The sequence below is a fragment of the Mesitornis unicolor genome, unplaced genomic scaffold (genome assembly GCF_000695765.1).
Source record: "Mesitornis unicolor isolate BGI_N332 unplaced genomic scaffold, ASM69576v1 scaffold5171, whole genome shotgun sequence".
Classification (NCBI taxonomy): domain Eukaryota; kingdom Metazoa; phylum Chordata; class Aves; order Mesitornithiformes; family Mesitornithidae; genus Mesitornis; species Mesitornis unicolor.
The window spans coordinates 37,743-56,394 of record NW_010164339.1 but is presented as its reverse complement, the minus strand read 5'-3'; the positions used below and the strand labels follow the sequence as shown (position 1 = coordinate 56,394).

The window sequence follows — 18,652 nt, the reverse complement described above, 5'->3', positions numbered from 1 at the left end:
GAAAAATGGCCTTTTACCACCTCATCAAGTTACTCGAGGACTCATGTAATCTTATAGGTGACATTGTGCTTATTCTCATCCCTCTTCCAAGTAGCCTATAACTTACAAGACCTCATTGTGAGTAGCTTGGAATGGGGAAATAGAGCCACTAACTCTTTCATACATTTGCATTTAATGCTAATTGAAAAGCCTTAAAATAGTTCTTAGATCAGGGTTGGGAAAAAAATGTGTATTCATGGGAGCAGATAAAGCTGAAACACCCGTTTGGGTTGAAGAAAGTTTTCTCCAAGTATAACACTGCTCAAATGTTACAGGTAACTGTTAACTCTGTAGACCACTACAGAGCACAAAATATTTGCCCAACTGGTAAATTGAACTGTAAGTCCCACTGTGGGAAATTGCTTTGCTGTGCTCCAAACAGCAGTTATCTTAGTAATTGTACCTGAATTCTTTTGTGGCTAATAGACAGTTGATGTCCTTCTTACCATGACAGAATTATTTCATTGCGATATTAGTAATTGTAAAAAAAATTCAGGTAAGATGTGTTCATGTGGTTTCAGATGGGCTGAGTGTGATTTTTAATTGGTGCTCTGAGAGCACTGGTTTTTGAGTTGAGAATGTGCATAACCCCACATTTCACATTCTAAACCGGCGCTCACAACAAGGAGCTTATCAGAGCAAATTGTCTAGTCCATCCCCTTCCTCACTCAAAACCTAATGACCCTTTATCATCATGGTTTAGATTGCTGGACACAGATGTGAGAAAATACAAGTAATCTACAGGTAACTACAGTAGCTGCACTGATGTTCTCAGAGAACTGACTGCTGGGAAGATAAAAAGCTTCCCACAGAGCCTGTGACTTTCCAGCAGCAAAGCACATCATGAGCTCATACATGAAGTTTTATTTGCTGAAGATTCACAATAAGATGCATTAGGACATTCAGCAGGGTCCCTTCTTAGATGAGCACAAGAATTCAGCGAGGTTGTTAGTTGATGCACTAGTGCATGGCTTCACACTAAAACTAGAAAGTCCAACAATACCAGTAATGTTGCTTTTCGAGAACATCACAAAGTGCAGCTGTAATACGATATTGATGTTAACCTGGTTTGTTCCTTGGTAGTAAATGAGCTAATGCCATTGGACTTCTTTATTTTTTTCCTGTTATGGAAAGAATTCAGGCAGGAAGCAAATATTCTTTAGGGAAAAAAACCTGCTGGCTGTTGAAATAGAGAGTTAGCAGTACATGCTGGATATGAAGGTAGAAGTAAAGTCTGATATGAAGAGACTTGCGTATTATTAGGTACCATCTTTTTTTCTTAGCGTTTTTTATTGTAATTATGAAGTAGACCTAACAATCCTATGTATGGGATTGGATACTTTGCCATGGAATGGGAAGAAAGTTCAATATTTTTCAGAAAAATTTCCCATACTTTAAGGTTAAGAAGGTAATGATCTCATTTACCATTTCCTGAAATTTTTTTGAAATACAAGTGGCTGCTGTGATACGGTTTTTGTTTTAGTGATTCGGTGAGGTTGAAACGTGTCTATTGAACCAGATTGGAATGATCGATGTAAGTCTGTCTGCACTTTCATTCTCTTCTGAAGTAACTTAAGTACAAACACCATTGCTTACATAGAAAAATTAGTTTGGGTGCTGAAATGACTTTTTTTTTCCCTGTTCTTTTAATAATCTGTAAGTTTTAGGTTTGTGAGAAGAGAGATAACGTAGCATGAAAGGTACAGGTCCTCCAGAAATGAGGATCCACAGAGGGTGATATTAATTATTGAGCAGGCAATGAGCATTACAGTGGTGGTCTTTCCAGAAAATGCTAATCCTGCGCAAAGCCTAAAACGCAACGCCAACATAAACTGTGAACAGCCTGGTCCCACCTGGAAAGAAACAAAAGGTAAATCCCATAAACAGCATCTTCCTTCCTCTGGTAGTGTGACTTGAGACAAACATGTCTGCTTGTAATTTTTAATTTAAGTCCTTCCACCGTTTTCACTCACTCTGAAGGCTTCTGTGTTTTGTTGTTGATCCCGAGGCGTTGCTCCATCGGGATTCGGTGCTGCTGCTGGTGGCAGACCTTGGAGCACGAGCAGGCAGGGCTGGCTGTAAGGCTGTGACTGTCAAGCTGAGCCGCTGACCATAGCAGCGGTCTCCCTAATTTTCTGTTCTGTCGTTGATCCTCCATGAGGGGAAACTGCAGGACTGTGAAAACCAAATGCTGTTTACCCTTCCTCATTGCCACTTGCCTCTGTTCCCCTTTTTTCTGTCCGTTTTCCAGCTTGTGCTGACCTACCTGGTAACAAGCAGGACTCTGTATTGCAGAGCCCAACAGCCACTTTCTAAGCAATTATTTCCAGCGGTCACACGTACCTTTTGGTTCGTGGTAAAAACATGCAGACATAGTTTCTGGTTTTCACTGGCAAATAGGAGCTACAGGAAAAGAGGTATATATTCTCATGCTCAGTTTCCCTTTTGATTAAGGAAGACAAAAGAAGTAAAGGGGTATACGTATTATAGGATTGATTTCTTCCCTCTTCTTTTTTTTAATCCTGAGATTAATTACAATGAAATCCATGTACAAATTGCAGAAAAGAGTTCATATATCCTTTTTATGAATATACTGTGTTTCATATTCTGCATTGGCTTTAATTCTCAACTACAGTAGGCATACGGAAAACCAGAAAAAACGTTGGCTGTTACAAAGTTTTGTTTGAGCTTTTTAAACTGAGTGATTAGCAGAAATAATGACCCTGTCAGCCTTAATCACATTAAAATGTGGTTAACATCATTTAATTTTTTCCACTTAATATGCGAAAATTTCCAGTAGATTTGCAGTGAAGGCCATTGAAATTCCATTAGAACAAGAATAAAAATTTCAGGCATCATTTATTCAGAGAGGGAATAAAGGTCTTGACTGAAAACTGCTGAATCTTTCTGTTAGGGAAACTATGAATCATTGCATTGAGCAGTACCTGCAGCTTCTGTAGTCCTGGATCTGGGCTGCTTCTGAATGAATGGAGTGCATTGGTAGTGTGGTGCTTGCCTGAAAATGGCAGCATGTACGTTTTACACAAATTCAGTAACTGCTTTCTCCATAAAGGACTTTAATGTAGTATTTTGTAATTGTGGTGGAGCTGGGGAAATACTTCTGTTTTAGGCATCTCGGCACCGTGAAGTTCCATACTTTGCATTATTTTTATTAAAACATTAAAAAAAAATTATAATCTTCCTGATTGATCCGTAATGTACAGTTGTGGTTTCTTTGTGGTCCGTAGCAAACGGAGGACATGCACAGCTATGACCAGAACATTAAGCCATATCAAGTCTCCAGCACTCGGCACGCTCCACAAGTGTATTCAAAATGATGCAAACGTGTGCATACAATAACCTTATGAATGTCCTAGAGAAACTATCAACTGCATCTGCTTCTGAGAGAAAGTTCTCTTTCTAGGAAAGGTGTAACGTTTGTTAGCTTTACCGCGTTTCAGTCTGCTCCATCCATGTTCCCATGAGTGGAGGCACGAGAGGAACAACTCTATGTTCTGTCTTTTCTGGACTCTACTGAAGGACTGGTAGCGAGTAGTTCTTTAAAACAAGTATTACCGTATGTGTCTGATAAGATATAATACCTTTATTGAATTGTTTTCATGTCTCTGGTACTTAGGTAGCTATACAGTGGACTGAAGGTTTTTTGTTGTTTTTTTTTAAATTGGTATTTTGTTCCTGAGCCTGTTCATTTCAGCCTATTACAATTACTTTGTTTTCTTTCTAGTGGGAAAAATCATTAAAATCCATTGGATTTGTGCAGAACACAAATTTTGAAATGTCAATATTTGTGTGGTTTATTTTTTAAACAAAATGTAAGAAAGTCCAGTGGTAAATATTTAATGTAGTGCTAAATACTGTGAGACACACAGCAGTTAAGGGATTTTTCTTTGAAACAGCTGTTACTAAATTTAAGAATCGAGCAGATCTAACAGGAATCTGGAAGTGCCTCTGATCCAAATGTACCTCTATACGTTGAGGAATAAAGGAAACTGAGCAGGAGGTGAGTCCCTGACCAGGACCGGAGCTGTTAACCCCACAGGTTAAATAAAAGGAAGTAGGAGTGTGGGAGTGACCAGAAGCCAGGGTAGGAGGGAGTTGCAAATTGAATGAAGAGGTGTAAGTTTTGGGGGTCGCATTTGGAAGCATCTTACTAAAGAGCTGTTGGAAAAGGATGACACTGGGGAAAGAATCCAGAGTGAGCAACAGAATGTGAAGAACTGTCAGATGGGATGGGGAAGTGGCTGTATTGTAGGAAGAGGGGTCAGAAGCTACTGTACTCACTGGGTTTTTCTCCTTACAAGGCATGGCATGAAATTCAGTGGTGCTATGTCTTTGTGTTTCTCTGCTCTTAGCAAGTATCTGTGATGTCTTATAGCAGAATGCCATACCTCTTTCCAGCTTCTATTCTGTTGAGGAGCAAATACTCACTGGAACTCCATTAGCTCAGAGATAGGTTTGTGTTAATGGGTATTTAATGAGTGCATTCAGTTTAGAATTTAATGTGTTTATTGGTTGCTTTTTTAGACATTAGGAAATAATGTGCAGCTATGTTAAAAGTCTTAATATTGTACTGGGAAACACTTCCAAGTCAGAAAATGTTGGAAGGAAGGTTCGGAATGCATGTCCTGCCCCAAAGGGTTGTCTGCTCATGGCTGTACCAGAAGGCTCCCTTTCCTTCACAGCCAATCTTGTCTTGCTTCATGCAATGAACGGGCTTGGTCTTGAGGGTGCAGTAGGGTTGGATTGCACAGGAGACTTCTGATGATAGGATTCCCTTCCTCTGAAGCAGAACTTGATACTGACATGGAGCTGGAGGAGGGCAAGAAGGGCTTTATGTTAAAGGCATTTTACATGCCTGGAGATTTAGTGATGGAGAACTGGATTGTAATTCTGTCTCTCTTAAATTTTTGTTTGTGATGCCAAGTAAGGAAATTCCATTAACATTTTCACACATTTTAATTTTTAATTTAAGTCCTTCCACCGTTTTCAATCACTCTGAAGGCTTCTGTGTTTTGTTGTTGATCCCGAGGCGTTGCTCCATCGGGATTCGGTGCTGCTGCTGGTGGCAGACCTTGGAGCACGAGCAGGCAGGGCTGGCTGTAAGGCTGTGACTGTCAAGCTGAGCCGCTGACCATAGCAGCGGTCTCCCTAATTTTCCGTTCTGTCGTTGATCCTCCATGAGGGGAAACTACAGGACTGTGAAAACCAAATGCTGTTTACCCTTCCTCATTGCCACTTGCCTCTGTTCCCCTTTTTTCTGTCCATTTTCCAGCTTGTGCTGACCTACCTGGTAACAAGCAGGACTCTGTATTGCAGAGCCCAACAGCCACTTTCTAAGCAATTATTTTCAGTGATTGCACATATAATATAAATATAATAATGTTCTTAATTTTCTGCATTTGACCAATTAGGATAATGAAGTCCAGTGTTCTCATTAGTGCCATTCTAAAATGTGTACTTTACCCATATTTTGAAATTACCAACTGCTGAGCTGCGATACAAGTACTGCAGCCACCTCTTCTGCCTTGCTTGTTCTCTTCTCCTAAGTGGTACTGGTAACCATACATGGTATTATGGGCTACTTTTGACATTTTTATACATTTTATTTTGGAAGAGCAGAACTGGTGAAGTCTAGTTTTCCAAGAGTTTGACCTTTGTTTCGTTACAACAGTGATTCCTAAGTTGTACTCATTCTTTAAAAAGCAGTGGCATGGTGCACTGAACAGCAGCTTACATCCTATTCTGTGGCTTGGGAAGACTTTTTAGATGATTATCAGGCTGCCAGCCTACTGCTGCTGGTCAGCCAGCTACCTCCAGCCAAGTTGAGTATGTGGTGGTTGAGTTCTTCATGCCTTTTCCCCAGTGGAGCCATTAGTTTTCACAAAACATGTAGGAACTTTATTTATCTGAGATTGAGACCTCTTTGTGCCCCTTTTGCATTTCTGCATAGCCTTTACGTACTTCTGAATTCACAAAGTGTAGTGCTTCCTTGTAACTAGATGGTAATCCCTAAATTACTGTAATCCCTTCTCTGCATTCAGTACAGATCCAGTTATTGTTGGTAACTACACAGTATAATGACTTTCATAAATTAATTTAAGGTTGTTTTTTTTTAATTGTAGCTGATTGTTTTGGACAAAGTCTTGGGAGGCTGTACACGGAATCTCGCTGCTGCCTTGGGTTGAAAATGTTCTGCTAATTTCCAATCTCTGCATTTTTCCCATGGCTGCCTTATTTCATTGGTGGTTCTGGCATCTTTGTCCTGTAGATTAAGCAGTATCTTATCTAACTGGTGTTTACCTCCAGTACTTATGTAAAGTGGGCATTCACAGAATCCCAGACCGTTAGGGATTGGAAGGGACCTCCAAAGCTCATCCAGTCCAATCCCCCTGCCGGAGCAGGAACACCCAGATGAGGTTACACAGGAAGGCGTCCAGGCGGGTTTTGAATGTCTGCAGAGAAGGAGACTCCACAACCTCTCTGGGCAGCCTGGGCCAGGGCTCTGTCACCCTCACTGAGAAGAAGTTTCTTCTCAAATCTAAGTGGAACCTCCTGTGTTCCAGCTTGTGCCCATTCCCCCTTGTCCTATCATTGTTTGTCACCGAGAAGAGCCTGGCTCCATCCTCGTGACACTCACCCTTTAAATATTTATAAACATGAATGAGGGCTCCCCTCAGTCTCCTCTTCTGCAAACTAAAGAGCCCCAGCTCCCTCAGCCTTTCTGCATAAGAGAGATGCTCCACTCCCTTAATCATCTTTGTAGCCCCTTTGTAGCATTACCAGTTTTCTCTCTGTCATTTGCATGAGGTTCCCGTTGCTCTGATAATCTTAGACCTGTTCTGAATGTAGCTGACCACAGCTGCACAGAGTACTCCACGTGCTTTCCTTGACACCTTAGACAGCGACACAATGCATCCTGTTACATGAAGGGAAGCATTTCCAGTAGGAGCTGCAGATCACATTTGCCTTTTCCCTGTTTCATTGTCTTGGTGGCTTAGAGTTGCTCTGAAGAAGACCAGACCATCATGATCCCCCTTCCGTGTCACTTCCAGTTGATGCTGACGATGATGGCTTTCCTTGAGGAAAACGTCTCCTGCTCTTGTATCAAACGTAAACTTTGCAACTAACATGTGTGTCAAGGTCATAAATGTATTTAAACAAGATTCAGTCCTAAGTTTGATCCTTGTGGAGCTTGAGTAATGGTACACTCGAACACCAATGTGTTCTTCTGTGAAGAGATCCAGTGCGTTACTCAGTGCACGGTATGAACACATCCACTTCTCCCTCTTCTCTGGCTGAATGGGCAGTTTCACAGACAGCACACTGTCAAATACTTTATAGATGTCTTTCTCCTGCATAGAAAATCGTACGTTATACCAATGGGAGAGTAAATTTATCAGGGCATGGTTTATTTTTTCCTTTAATCCAAATTACTTGTATTTACTCAGGTTATTTTCTGTGAGCGTTTCGTCTCTGGTGGTGGTGTTGCTCAATCAAACTAAGTCTAAAATAGCATTGCATCTGTTGATTGAGTGACTCTTTGGTGGAGAAATAGACTATCATGTCCCTGAATATGATTTTCTAGTGCTTTTCCTTTGGCTGGATCTGCTTGTCACCATGTATTACTTACTAGGGCTCTTGCCTGTTGAGCAGGCCTTTTCCAAACTTAACTTCTACGACACTTCTAAAATAAAAGACAAATCCATTTGAGCATTAAAATAGGAATGGTGCTTTTCATTGGTTACGGAAACTTTTCTCACAACTCCTGTGCTAGAAGAGTGTGATTGCTTTAAGCAAATAAACAGTGTTTCTACTGGTAAGAAAACTTCGGGGTGTAAGCTGAATAATTCACAACTTCACCGTTGCTTGGGTGTTTGAATTATTTTTGTCTCCAATCGCATGGTTTGGTGAAGTGTTTTCAACTGCTCTTTTGGATAGAAAGGATGAATATGCAGCAAGTAGAAATCATTTTCTAAAGACTGTTAGAAGTCTTTTTGGTTGGGATCTGATCAATGTTTTACATTAGTTTTTAATGACAACGCAGATTGATGTCATAGCTTTTTTTCTTCTTCAGTGTAACTGTAGATCAGACCACATTCCTTATAGTATATCCTGTGCATATTTGAACTACTTTGAAAAAGTGAAATGATGTGATGTTTAGCTACGGAGAAATGTCAAAAACAATGCATTTATATGATATGAAAGATTTGCAAGCGCAAGCTAACAATTGATAGTAATATTATAATTAGCTCTTTATACAGCCTGGGTTTTATTCATGAACATTTTCATTTATGTTGACAACTATCACGTATGCCACCACAGATGGAGCCTTGTCTTTACTCAGAAGAGACTGAACACGAATTAGTGTGGTTTTGGGCTTGTGTTCTGACTTTCTGTTGAAAAATGGCTTCTGGGTCAAATCATAAAAGTTAAAGTAGCTTGCATTTTAGGTTTGGCTTTTTGATCCCGTTGTTGTTCGTGCTAGTGTTTGTAAGTGTAAAACACAGCACAGAGTGCTGTAGCTTCAAGGTGGAACTTCTTTTCAGTCAAATAGTTTTTTGTTGTTAAAATTGTTGGGGGCGTTGAATGCATCCTGATTCCATCATCAAAAAGCAAATGAAGATGGGTAAACGAGTAGTTTTAGAATAAATCAGATTTTAGTTTTGTGTTTGCATGTAAAAATGTTTTGTACACACCCACCCACAGAATAAGGGTATGTATTTCTGACAGGAATTTACTTTGTCATAAAAACCTTCATGTCTAACAGATCCTTTACAGTCCATCAGACCAACGGAGCGTGATTTCAGACACTGATCCAGACACTTATTCCCACTTCTGAAAACAATCAAAGTTAGTGTTCCCCTGGGACGAGTGTGCTTTAGTAGGAGATTCAGATGTTGTTAATTTTTTTCATTTCGCCATAGTTTAGACAGGTAAACAGACTGCGTCTGTAGGATTGAACATTTCTGTGGCAGCTTTTCAAATTAGCGAGGTGCATTTCATATAAGGCATCTCTGCACACTGTGAAAATCTCTAACTCATCTAATGATTTACCTGGACGTGGACATGTTCATATTACAGTACAGCGCATGCTGTTGGATTTATTAGACAGCATTTGGGGAAATGTATCAGCAGGAGGTAAGACTGAGACACACCACATAATTTTATGGAAGCATCTTAGGCACTTAAGGTCAGAGTTAGTTTCTAAAGCAGCCTATGAAAAGGGAAGAGGGAAGATGCTTTAAGAAGTCAGTGAGAACAGGAGCCCTAATTTAAGTGCTCTGAACTGCCCTCAGAAGAGCCTCCTGCTTCATTAACTATACAGGGAGCAGAGTGAGATTAAGTATCTAAATCAGGTGTCTGAAATGAAGCCTTGTATTCTTGGAGCTGCTGTAGTTCGAATATTAACCATTCAACTAAATAACTCTTCCATTGTTACACTGAGAGCTTAGATTATGTTCTTGCTCTGGGTAAATAAAGTTAATTTCTAATTTGTTGAGTAGCATATTCAGGCCTAGTAACAAGTTTGATCTTTTCTTCATCAGAAAACCCTCACAACTTAATCCAGTAGCACCAGCTTCTGTGTATCTTATTACTAATTAATTGTTACTTGTTACATTAAAATTGTTTCATGAAACATCGCTCATAGTATCATGAGATCACAGAATGTTGGTACTTCCTAATGGTTCAAGGGGGTGGAGGGAATAGGCAGGGTTTACTATTTTAAATCTAATGCTCTTATTGTGGTAATATTTGACTCTTGCAGTTTTAATACTCACATAGGTTTTGACAAGGAGGGAGGGAGGAAGAGAGCATTCATGTGAGTTCTGTGGTCTGGAGAGGCTCTGCAACTAAGATCACCCAGACTAACTCTGGAGAAGCGAGGAAGGGGCCTCCCTCTATCAGGTGTGAGCAGGAGAGGATATTTCATTAAGAGAACTGTGGGGGTGGGATGGGACTCTTCTGACCCGGTTTGATTAGGTTTCATTAACTTGTTGTGTGACATTGGTGAAAGCCAAAACTAACACATGTTGTTGTAGTCTGCATTTGTGTCACTCATTGCAGGATTTTTAATGGCATGTGTTCCCAATTACTCTTTATAGTGTCCTGTTTTAAGTGTTGTTAGCATATATCTGTTTCATTACACAGGAGTTTTATGTGCATCACATTTTTTGTTAGGGAGTATGGCCTTGTATTTGTTAGTGTGCACACAGCACATGGAAGAATATCACTGTCAAATGGTTTTGTCCATCGTGCATTTCATGTAAAGTTTCTCTTATTAAGGCATCATAAATTGTTTTTTTAAGCAAATATTTCCTTTATGGATGGCTTATGCATTTTTATGGGATTACATATTTGAGACTTCACTATAATAGCATTGATATGAATTGCTCTACTGACCTGCTCTTGGATGGCATTGGCAGTGTAAGGCACTGAAAAATCTTTTCTTACTGGAAACTCTATTGATTAGAGAAGTTGTCATTCTGGATTGTTTTACTTCTTTCTCTCTGTCTTTCTACCATCTTGATATTTTTTAATTCAAACCTGGTTGTAGTTCATCAACTTGATTTTTCTATTATGCATGCTTTATTTTTCCTAGTTATAAAAGTATTTTGTCCATTAACTACTGTCTGAGCTCATTTACAGATAATGCCATGTTCTTCGGTGTTATTTCTTCCACAGTTCCAGTATCTTGTAAACCCAGAACAGCTAAACAAGTTTCATATCGGTTAAGTCAAACGTATGAAATACGTTCAAAAAGTGATCAGTAGTATAAAGATGTAAGTGAAGTGTTATGTCCTTATGTGTTTTTAACATACCATTAAACAGTGAATATCTCCTGGCAGTTTTCTAGAGCAAATAAACTGAGAACTGTATACTACTACCATATTACATTGGGCAAATTGTTAACAGAATTATATATTGAGGGCATGAAGTGCTTTCATATGAATTTCCAGAGTATTGCCCTGTTTTCCCCCTCCCCCACCCCGTGTCAACTAATACTGTTTTCTGCCTTGAATCTAGTTTAAGTGATCTCATATGGGATAATTTTTACTCAGGAGTCATGCCATGTACAAGCATCCACCAATAATAAACACCAACATTCCTGATTGAACTTGGCTTCGTGGCCTTGCTCTTTTTTGGGTGATGGGTTAACTTAAGGCTTTCCTGTCCTTAAGAGTCTTCAGCTGTGCCAGCAGCACCCCTCAGTTACATTGGCACAACGTGAGAATACATGGGAAGGTAAATTGGTCCAGCTTAAAAGAAAAGGAGTGGGGAGGAAGGGTATGAAAGAAACAAATTCTTCCTCCCTCCCAAAACTTTTTTCTTTTAAGATTACTATTTTTTTAACAGCTTGAGTATACCTGCAGGGAGTGCTGGTAGGGTCCCTGCTCCGTGTGTAGCTGATGGCAGAAAAGTGTTAACAGCTGGATGGATAAGAAATAGGATGAGAAGCTCGGATCTAGATTATGAAAATGTTTCTTTAGAATCTGGGATGCAATATGGACTAGAACAGTAGGTGAAATACTGGGCACCTCATCTAATGGGTGAGATTTTCCAGAACTATAGGGGATTTAAGATAATGGCCGTAATAGAGATCAAGGTGCTAGAAAAACTTGCTTTGACACATGTGAGGCAGAGAGCCTGGGATTTCTTACATTTCAAAGGAAAAAGTTAAGAGAAGTTATAAACCCACCTACAAGAAATGGCAAGTGACAGTGTCGGTCAGGAACTTCTTTTGTTGATGTAGTATCGGTTGAAATTACAGTGACGTTAACAAGTGTGAAATACAGATCTGATAGAATTAAATACTTTATATCCCTCTTCTGTCGTAAGTTTCCTGAGTTGATGGGATGTGTTGCAAGTCCCCGAAAATGTTGTGGTAAAGAATTTTAAGGACTATTCCACTGCATGTTTCAAGGCTCAAGTCAATCTGTGTTGGAGATGCGAGTGACATCTAACGTGTAAGACAGGTTCCCCATGTTGGTCATCTGGAGGGGGTATGGACACCAGACTCTAGGAAGGTGTTGAGGAGTTTAAAGCATTGAGGATACACAGGATAAATGAGGTCCTGAGGGGCTGGAAGGAGGCTCTTGGCCAGGGAGCAGCCCAGCCCGTGGAGGCAGTGCTTTTGTTCTGAAATGTTACTGGGAAGTATTTGCAGGTGGGGTTGGGTGGGAAAGGGCCTTTTGAAATCTAAGGATTGCTGTGTTCCTCCTGAGCAACTGGGAACAGGGTATAAAAACCCCCAAATTTGTAAATGTCACTGATGATCTGATATGGGATTGCATAGGTCGGTATCAAGTACTCACCAACCTTCTGTATGTTTGTCTTCTTCACAGAAAGCAAACTGTAGTTGTGGGGAAGAAAGTACTTTTTTATTCTTTAATGCTTTGCTGTTTAGTCTACCTTTCTCTTTATGTCGTGCAAGAAGAAAGAGATATCCTCACAAAGGCAGGCAGCGGTAAGAGTTACAGCATGTTAATCTGTTACAGCGGAGTATCACCTGGGCTTTCTGAACAGGAGGGAAGCACATCACTTATGAGCTGTGTCTGCAGTACTGGTGCTTAGGTAAATTAGGTCTTCTTTCCCATCCCACCAAATCAAGTAACTGTAGTGGTACTCACAGTAGAACGTTCTGGGACCTGACAAAAAAAATAATTGTTGCCTAATTTATCATCGTTTTAGATAACTTGTGGATAATGGGCAAGGCTTCAAAAGACCAAAGAAAACCACAGAGAGGAAAGAAGAAACAAGACATTTTTAAATCAATGAACTTTCCTTTAATTTCAACAAAAATGTTGGTACCATTCAATTGGTTTTAATCACCTAGAAGCAAGCCAGCTTTTCTTCACAATTTCATGTTGGCTATTACTCGTCTAACTTGTCAGATGACTCTCATACTTTGTGATAAATTTAATGGTCTTGCATATAGTGAAAAAATACACTTCACTATATATTGGGATTTTTATTGAGCCTTTGAAGGTTTCAGTGCTTTACAACATTCTCATAAACAAGGTAGGAAATACTGGCTAGATGGAAACTGCTGGAAGTTGAGTGTGCAAGGCTGCTTGGAAGATAATACACAGAGCACCCTTACCAAGGGTTCACTTTCCAAATGGAAGTATGGCTCATTAGGAGATCTGCAGAAGCGGCTGCTGGTTGAATACTGATACGAATTTCCATTAATGAGCTGGATGATGAGCATTCTTGTTAAATCTGTAGATGACCCCAAAACAGGAGGTGCCCAGCTATGTATAGACCAAAATTAGAATTGAGGAGCACCTCGAGAAATAGAAGAAATGGTTAGGAACAAAAGAGCTCGGGTTCAATATGTGAGAAGGATTTCATGCAGGAATAATCAACTATGCAAATATAGGATCACGAATAGGTAGTCAAGCAGGGTCATACAGTATATAAACTGAGCTTGAGATAATGTTGCAGGGCTGTCACAGAAAAAGCAGATGCTGTACTGGGTTTTATAAACAGGTGAATCACCTGCAAAATGTGCAAGTTAATCCTGTAGCTATTTTAATGCTTATAAAACGTTATTATTGAGCTCTGAGGTGTGCATTAGGTACTGTGTGGTTAAGGAACTTTTAGACCAATTGGAGAGAGTCCAGAAAAAGGTTCAAAGTTAGAAGTAATATGTGGCTTACAAAGAAAGTTCAAAATAAAATAGAAAACCTCAGTTTTTAAGTATGTAAAGTGCTGCTGTAAAGAAATAGGGAGCGCGTATTCCCAGTCCATAGAGTCTAGGCTCAGTTAAACTAATGAATTTAAATTGAAATAAAGGTGGCTTGGGCTACACATACAGAAAACTTCTCAACAGTGGGGAGCAAAGCACTGGACAGATTGAGTTTGGAAGGTTTTAAAAATCTGGAGTTGCTCAGAACTGCCAACGGGAAGAGACTGTTGAAGCCACTTGGTCCTTGTGTTCTCACTCCTGTCTGTAGATCTTTTCCTCAGCCTTTTGTATGTTTTGATCATTTAGTTTGATCTTATCCCGTTATCAGGTGCTGCCTGGTAGTTTCTTCTTCCCTGCCATGCTGTTTTGTTTCTGCTGATTTCCACGCATAGTTCAGGTGTACAACAAAACCAATTGTTTGTCTGCTATGGGTTAGATGGGGTTTTTTGGTCTCCCTTGTACAAAAGCGTACTTTCACAGATCACCTTTCTTCTCAGGGGTCAGTTTTTCAGATCATCTTGTCTTGCAGGTGTCCACTGAGCTTAAGTTCTCCCTGCAGCTTCTCTCTTCCATCACTACTTCTGATTTCCATCTGAACTCTGTCTCTGTTCCCAGCTGGATCTCTCATGTGAAACTGTCAAATATCGATTTGCAGTTAATGGGCATTCAACAGATTTTTGTACCTCTTTATTTTGGTTGTCTGCAAGTTCTGGTTTCTTCTACCTCGGGAACCATCACCGTTTTAAAGTGAAGGCATTTCCTTCTGCACAACTCCCCTTTCTGGGATGCTTTGCTTATTGACTCACCACTTCTCAGTGAGTGCTCTCATTTTGAAACCTTTCTCCAAGGTGTGTTTTGCATCCTGATTCAATATCAGGAGTTAACTCTGGCAGTTGTCCTGATCCTTCTGCGCGTGGAGTCACTGGCTTCTTTCGTTTATTTTTTCCTTGTCAGGCTGGTGCAAAGTTAGAAAGTGGAATGTCCTTAAATCTTGCCTTTGACAAACTTTGTAGTCTAATAGTGGCAAGAAAACACCTTGGTCTTCACAGCAGTTCTGAGTTAGTAGTAGATATGCTGACATGCTTTCGTCCTTCCTTATCAGCCAACACTAATGGTGTTCGTTGAAGTGAGCATCTTCATTGCTCCTGGCCCTTTTCCCCGGTCAGAATTTGGAGTGCTGCCTTGACAGTTGTTCAGATCTAGTTTTGTTCTCCCCTTGGTTTTGTTCTTCTGTCAGGTTTTTACACTGTTGTCTTTTTAAGTTTTCGATTCAACTTCTATTTCGGATTTTCTCTTTGCCGTCACAGAATGTATGGTTGTCTTACTGTCTCTTGCGTTTATATTTTTTTCCAGAAAGGATATCTTGTCCGTTTGTGGTGAATAGAATCAAATTTCAATGTAGGAACCGTGGGTAGTTGCTGTTGAGCCACCTGAAGGGAAGAATCGAGCCTCCTCAGCAGGGGAAGGCTGGTGGATGTCCAGAAATGCTCCACGAGATCCCTCGCTGTTAGTACTGAGCAGTGCTAGAATAACCCTTTCTTCTTTCTGCTCTACCTTTTATAATCATAATTTAGTTTTAACTCTACTATTAACAGCATTTTCAGAAACCTACTTAAGAAAGAGGGTATTTTGTTTTGCTTTTAACATGGTACACTGCTTTCACATAGCTGTCAGTTTACTTTGTCAAGAGGGGTTTGAATCTTGAGCCCTTTCTTGTTTCAGCTGTTGATCATGGTCTGTGGTTCTGCCAGTTTTACAGGTTGGGTTTTGGTTGGGTTTTGTAGTTTGGGGTTTTTTGTTTGTTTTGTTTTGTTTTGTTTTTTAAACTTTTCATCTTGTTACATTTTAATGTTGTGGTTTTGGAATTTTTTTAAACAGAGTGTTAATACTTTTCTCTCAGCCTAAAATCCAAGACCCTCCATCATTCATTATCAAGTATAACATGAAATAATGGAGAGATATTCCAGGATTTGCTTATCTTCACAGAGGCCCAAATTAGCGTCATAATGCTGTCCTTTTACAGACATACAACATTCACACGGAAAAATCACGTGTTCAAATAAAACAGACTTTTGACATTAATTGTTCCCAGTTTTAAAGATAATTTTGTTCTATTTAGCACACTTGGTTATCTCTAACAGAATAGCAAACTTGGACTATTACTTTATTGATTGTTACTCAAGCATTTTTGCTTCTGGGAAAATTTCATTTAGAAATATAGCAGTATTTCTGTTTGAGTATTTACCCTTTTTTGTTTTCTTTGTTTTGATCACCATTAGGGGAATTCCTTGGTACTTTTCAGTAATTCCTGTGACATTGAAAGTCATAAAAGTGAAAGACTTTTGACAGAGAACCCGACTGTCTGTACAGAGTGGGATGCAGTACCTCATTCTTTTAGTGAGCTGTAGCAGGTCTGATGTCAGTCACTTCAGAGACCTTTAGACCTCAGTGCTCATTTATTGCTAAAATGTACCAGCTCTGCTCCTGCATTATGAAGATCATCTGTCAACACTTTGAGATATTCTCCTTTGTTATTAAGCTTGTGATGCTCTACACTGTCAGGTTTTTTGCCAATTATAGTTAAGGTACAATGGTGTATTCACTGGATCAAAGTCTCACACTGGCGGTAGAGGAATGATTTGTAAGTCTTTATTCATCTGAATTGTACAATAGAATACCTGAGGAATGCAAATAATCCCTCGAAGGACTCAATAGAAAAGCTGTTAAAATGACAGTCTAAGACTATTATTATTCTGAATTGGTGTTTTAGCCAAAGTAATTATTTCTTATCTTGTTGTTCCACAATAGTTCTTAGTTTATTAGTCACGATGACCATATTTACCAAACAGAATTTGAATCCAGTTTTTGACATTACTTTCATGCTCATTTCACTTTTCCAGGTTTGCATGTGTAATTCTGCTTTTCACTTGGTACATTATTTAATTAGTCTAGAGTCTAGAGAGCAGTGTTAGACACTTTCTTAAAAAAAACAAAAGGATGTATGCACAGGTGTTGAAGTATGCTGATGAATAGTAGATCCATTTCTAGATAAATTTTCTGTAAAAGATTTGCATTCATAAGCTCTGAACTTTGATATCCAGTTTGTTAGCCAAAATGAATTAGTTAAGTACAAATGTCAGTTTTAGAAGTGCTGCTAAGTGCACCTTAGTTGTGATTTGCAGCTCAGATGTTTCTGAAAGCAGTAGCGTTTCAGTATCAGTCCTGGGTACCAGGCTATATTTTCATTGGATAACTGGAGGAAAAAAAGATCAGTATAATGAGGATTGAAAACCACTGATGGGGTATTTACATAAGTAAATGATAGAAGACCAGCCTCATATAACAAACGTGTGAAAACTGTTGAGTGAACTTTTATATTCATTGTCCCATCTAAAACCCTACTCAGTGGGCCATGCACTTAATCTCATAATAGCTCTGATCCCCTGCTATTTTCTTTGACAAATGTGTGTTGATGAACTTGTGGTTCAGTTCATTTTTTTCTGAAGTGACATTTGCATTGATTATTTAAAGGTTTGCAGGCCACAGTTTCAAAGCACTTTAGTATAATAGCAGTTAAAACCTTAGTCTAAATCTTGGAGATTAGCAGGACTAAGAAAAAGAGCTCAGCAAGCATAAAACCCTGTGCTGTATGGTGGGTGCTTCAGGTCTGAAACATCTACGGCACCCAAAGTACTGTATTTTGTACTTTGTGTTGTACTGTACAGGAAATATTCCCATGACTCTTGAGTTTCCTTGCTGAGCGTACAGAGTTGTCCTTCTTACCATTCACGCCTGTTCAGAAATAGTGTCCTGTACGTAACATTGAGCTCCTTACAGGTAATTTAAGAATGTCTCCCTTAAATTTAAAATAAATAGTATTTGCAGTCACGAATGTAGTGCCCGTGTTTAAAAATTGTTTAAACATCAGCTATTGCTGCAAAGATTTTCTTAATTTTTAATAAGATGTTGAACATTCAAAAAACTAGCACCATCAATCTGTAGTTGATCTTCATTCAACTAAAAAATATATTGGATGTACAGCAAACTACTACTGATGCTGCCAGTTACTGAAGAGTAAGAGAGAGAGGAAATCTTACTCTTGATTTAAAAATAATGGTACTATAATATCTAGAAATGGGGAGATAGGAGAAAGGTGGGAGAAAGTAGTAGGAATGCGGCGCTGTATTTACCAGCTGTGGCGTACTCCAAGATCAATAGCCAGAAGAAACAGGGGGCTGCTTGCTGTCCAGGAGTTTATGGAGTGTAATGTTCTTTTCTGTCTGCCACTATCAGCTGCCCTAGTCGCTAAGATGCTTTAAAAAAATATATATACATAGGAAAAACTGAAGACCCCCAGTTTTACCACATTTTATTACCACATTTTATAAACATCAGTCTTGGAAGTCTCAGAAAAATGTTATGTCCACAGATCTCCAAAGTTTTATTCAGTTAGCATTTTAGATTGCAAGTATTTAACCTTTACCAAAAACCTAGTTATTGTCTCAAATTATGCCTATTTCTGATAGATTAAATCCCAAACAGAAACCGAGAAACAGTGAAATGTTAATGGAGTACACCTGAAGCAATTGCTGCCTGTTAATGCCTTGACCTTGGAAAGCAATACACAAAAAGATGGCATCATAAAACCGTGCAATTCTTATGAATATGTATGTGCTACTTGATAATAATGAATGTGGTACAGCCATGCATGCACTACAAGATAATGTTGTGCCCTTTGTTGTCTACAGGTTGATAAAAATTAAAGAGTGGGTGGACAAGCACGACCCGGGTGCTTTGGTCATTCCTTTTAGTGGGGCCTTGGAACTCAAGTTGCAAGATATGAGTGCTGAGGAGAAACAGAAGTATCTGGAAGAGAACATGACACAAAGGTTAATTAGCATT

The 18,652-nt window shown here is 39.3% G+C and overlaps 1 protein-coding gene across 1 annotated transcript in view; it reads left to right on the top strand.

The window, feature by feature from the left end:
* OLA1 (Obg-like ATPase 1) overlaps positions 1-18,652 on the top strand; it is a gene marked incomplete at its 5' end in the record, with an annotated part of 40,475 nt that overhangs the window by 14,239 nt on the left and 7,584 nt on the right. Inside the window, one exon of the mRNA XM_010194273.1 lies at positions 18,499-18,639. Within this exon, the coding sequence (XP_010192575.1) occupies positions 18,499-18,639 (141 nt within the window). The remainder of the gene's footprint in view (positions 1-18,498; positions 18,640-18,652) is intronic.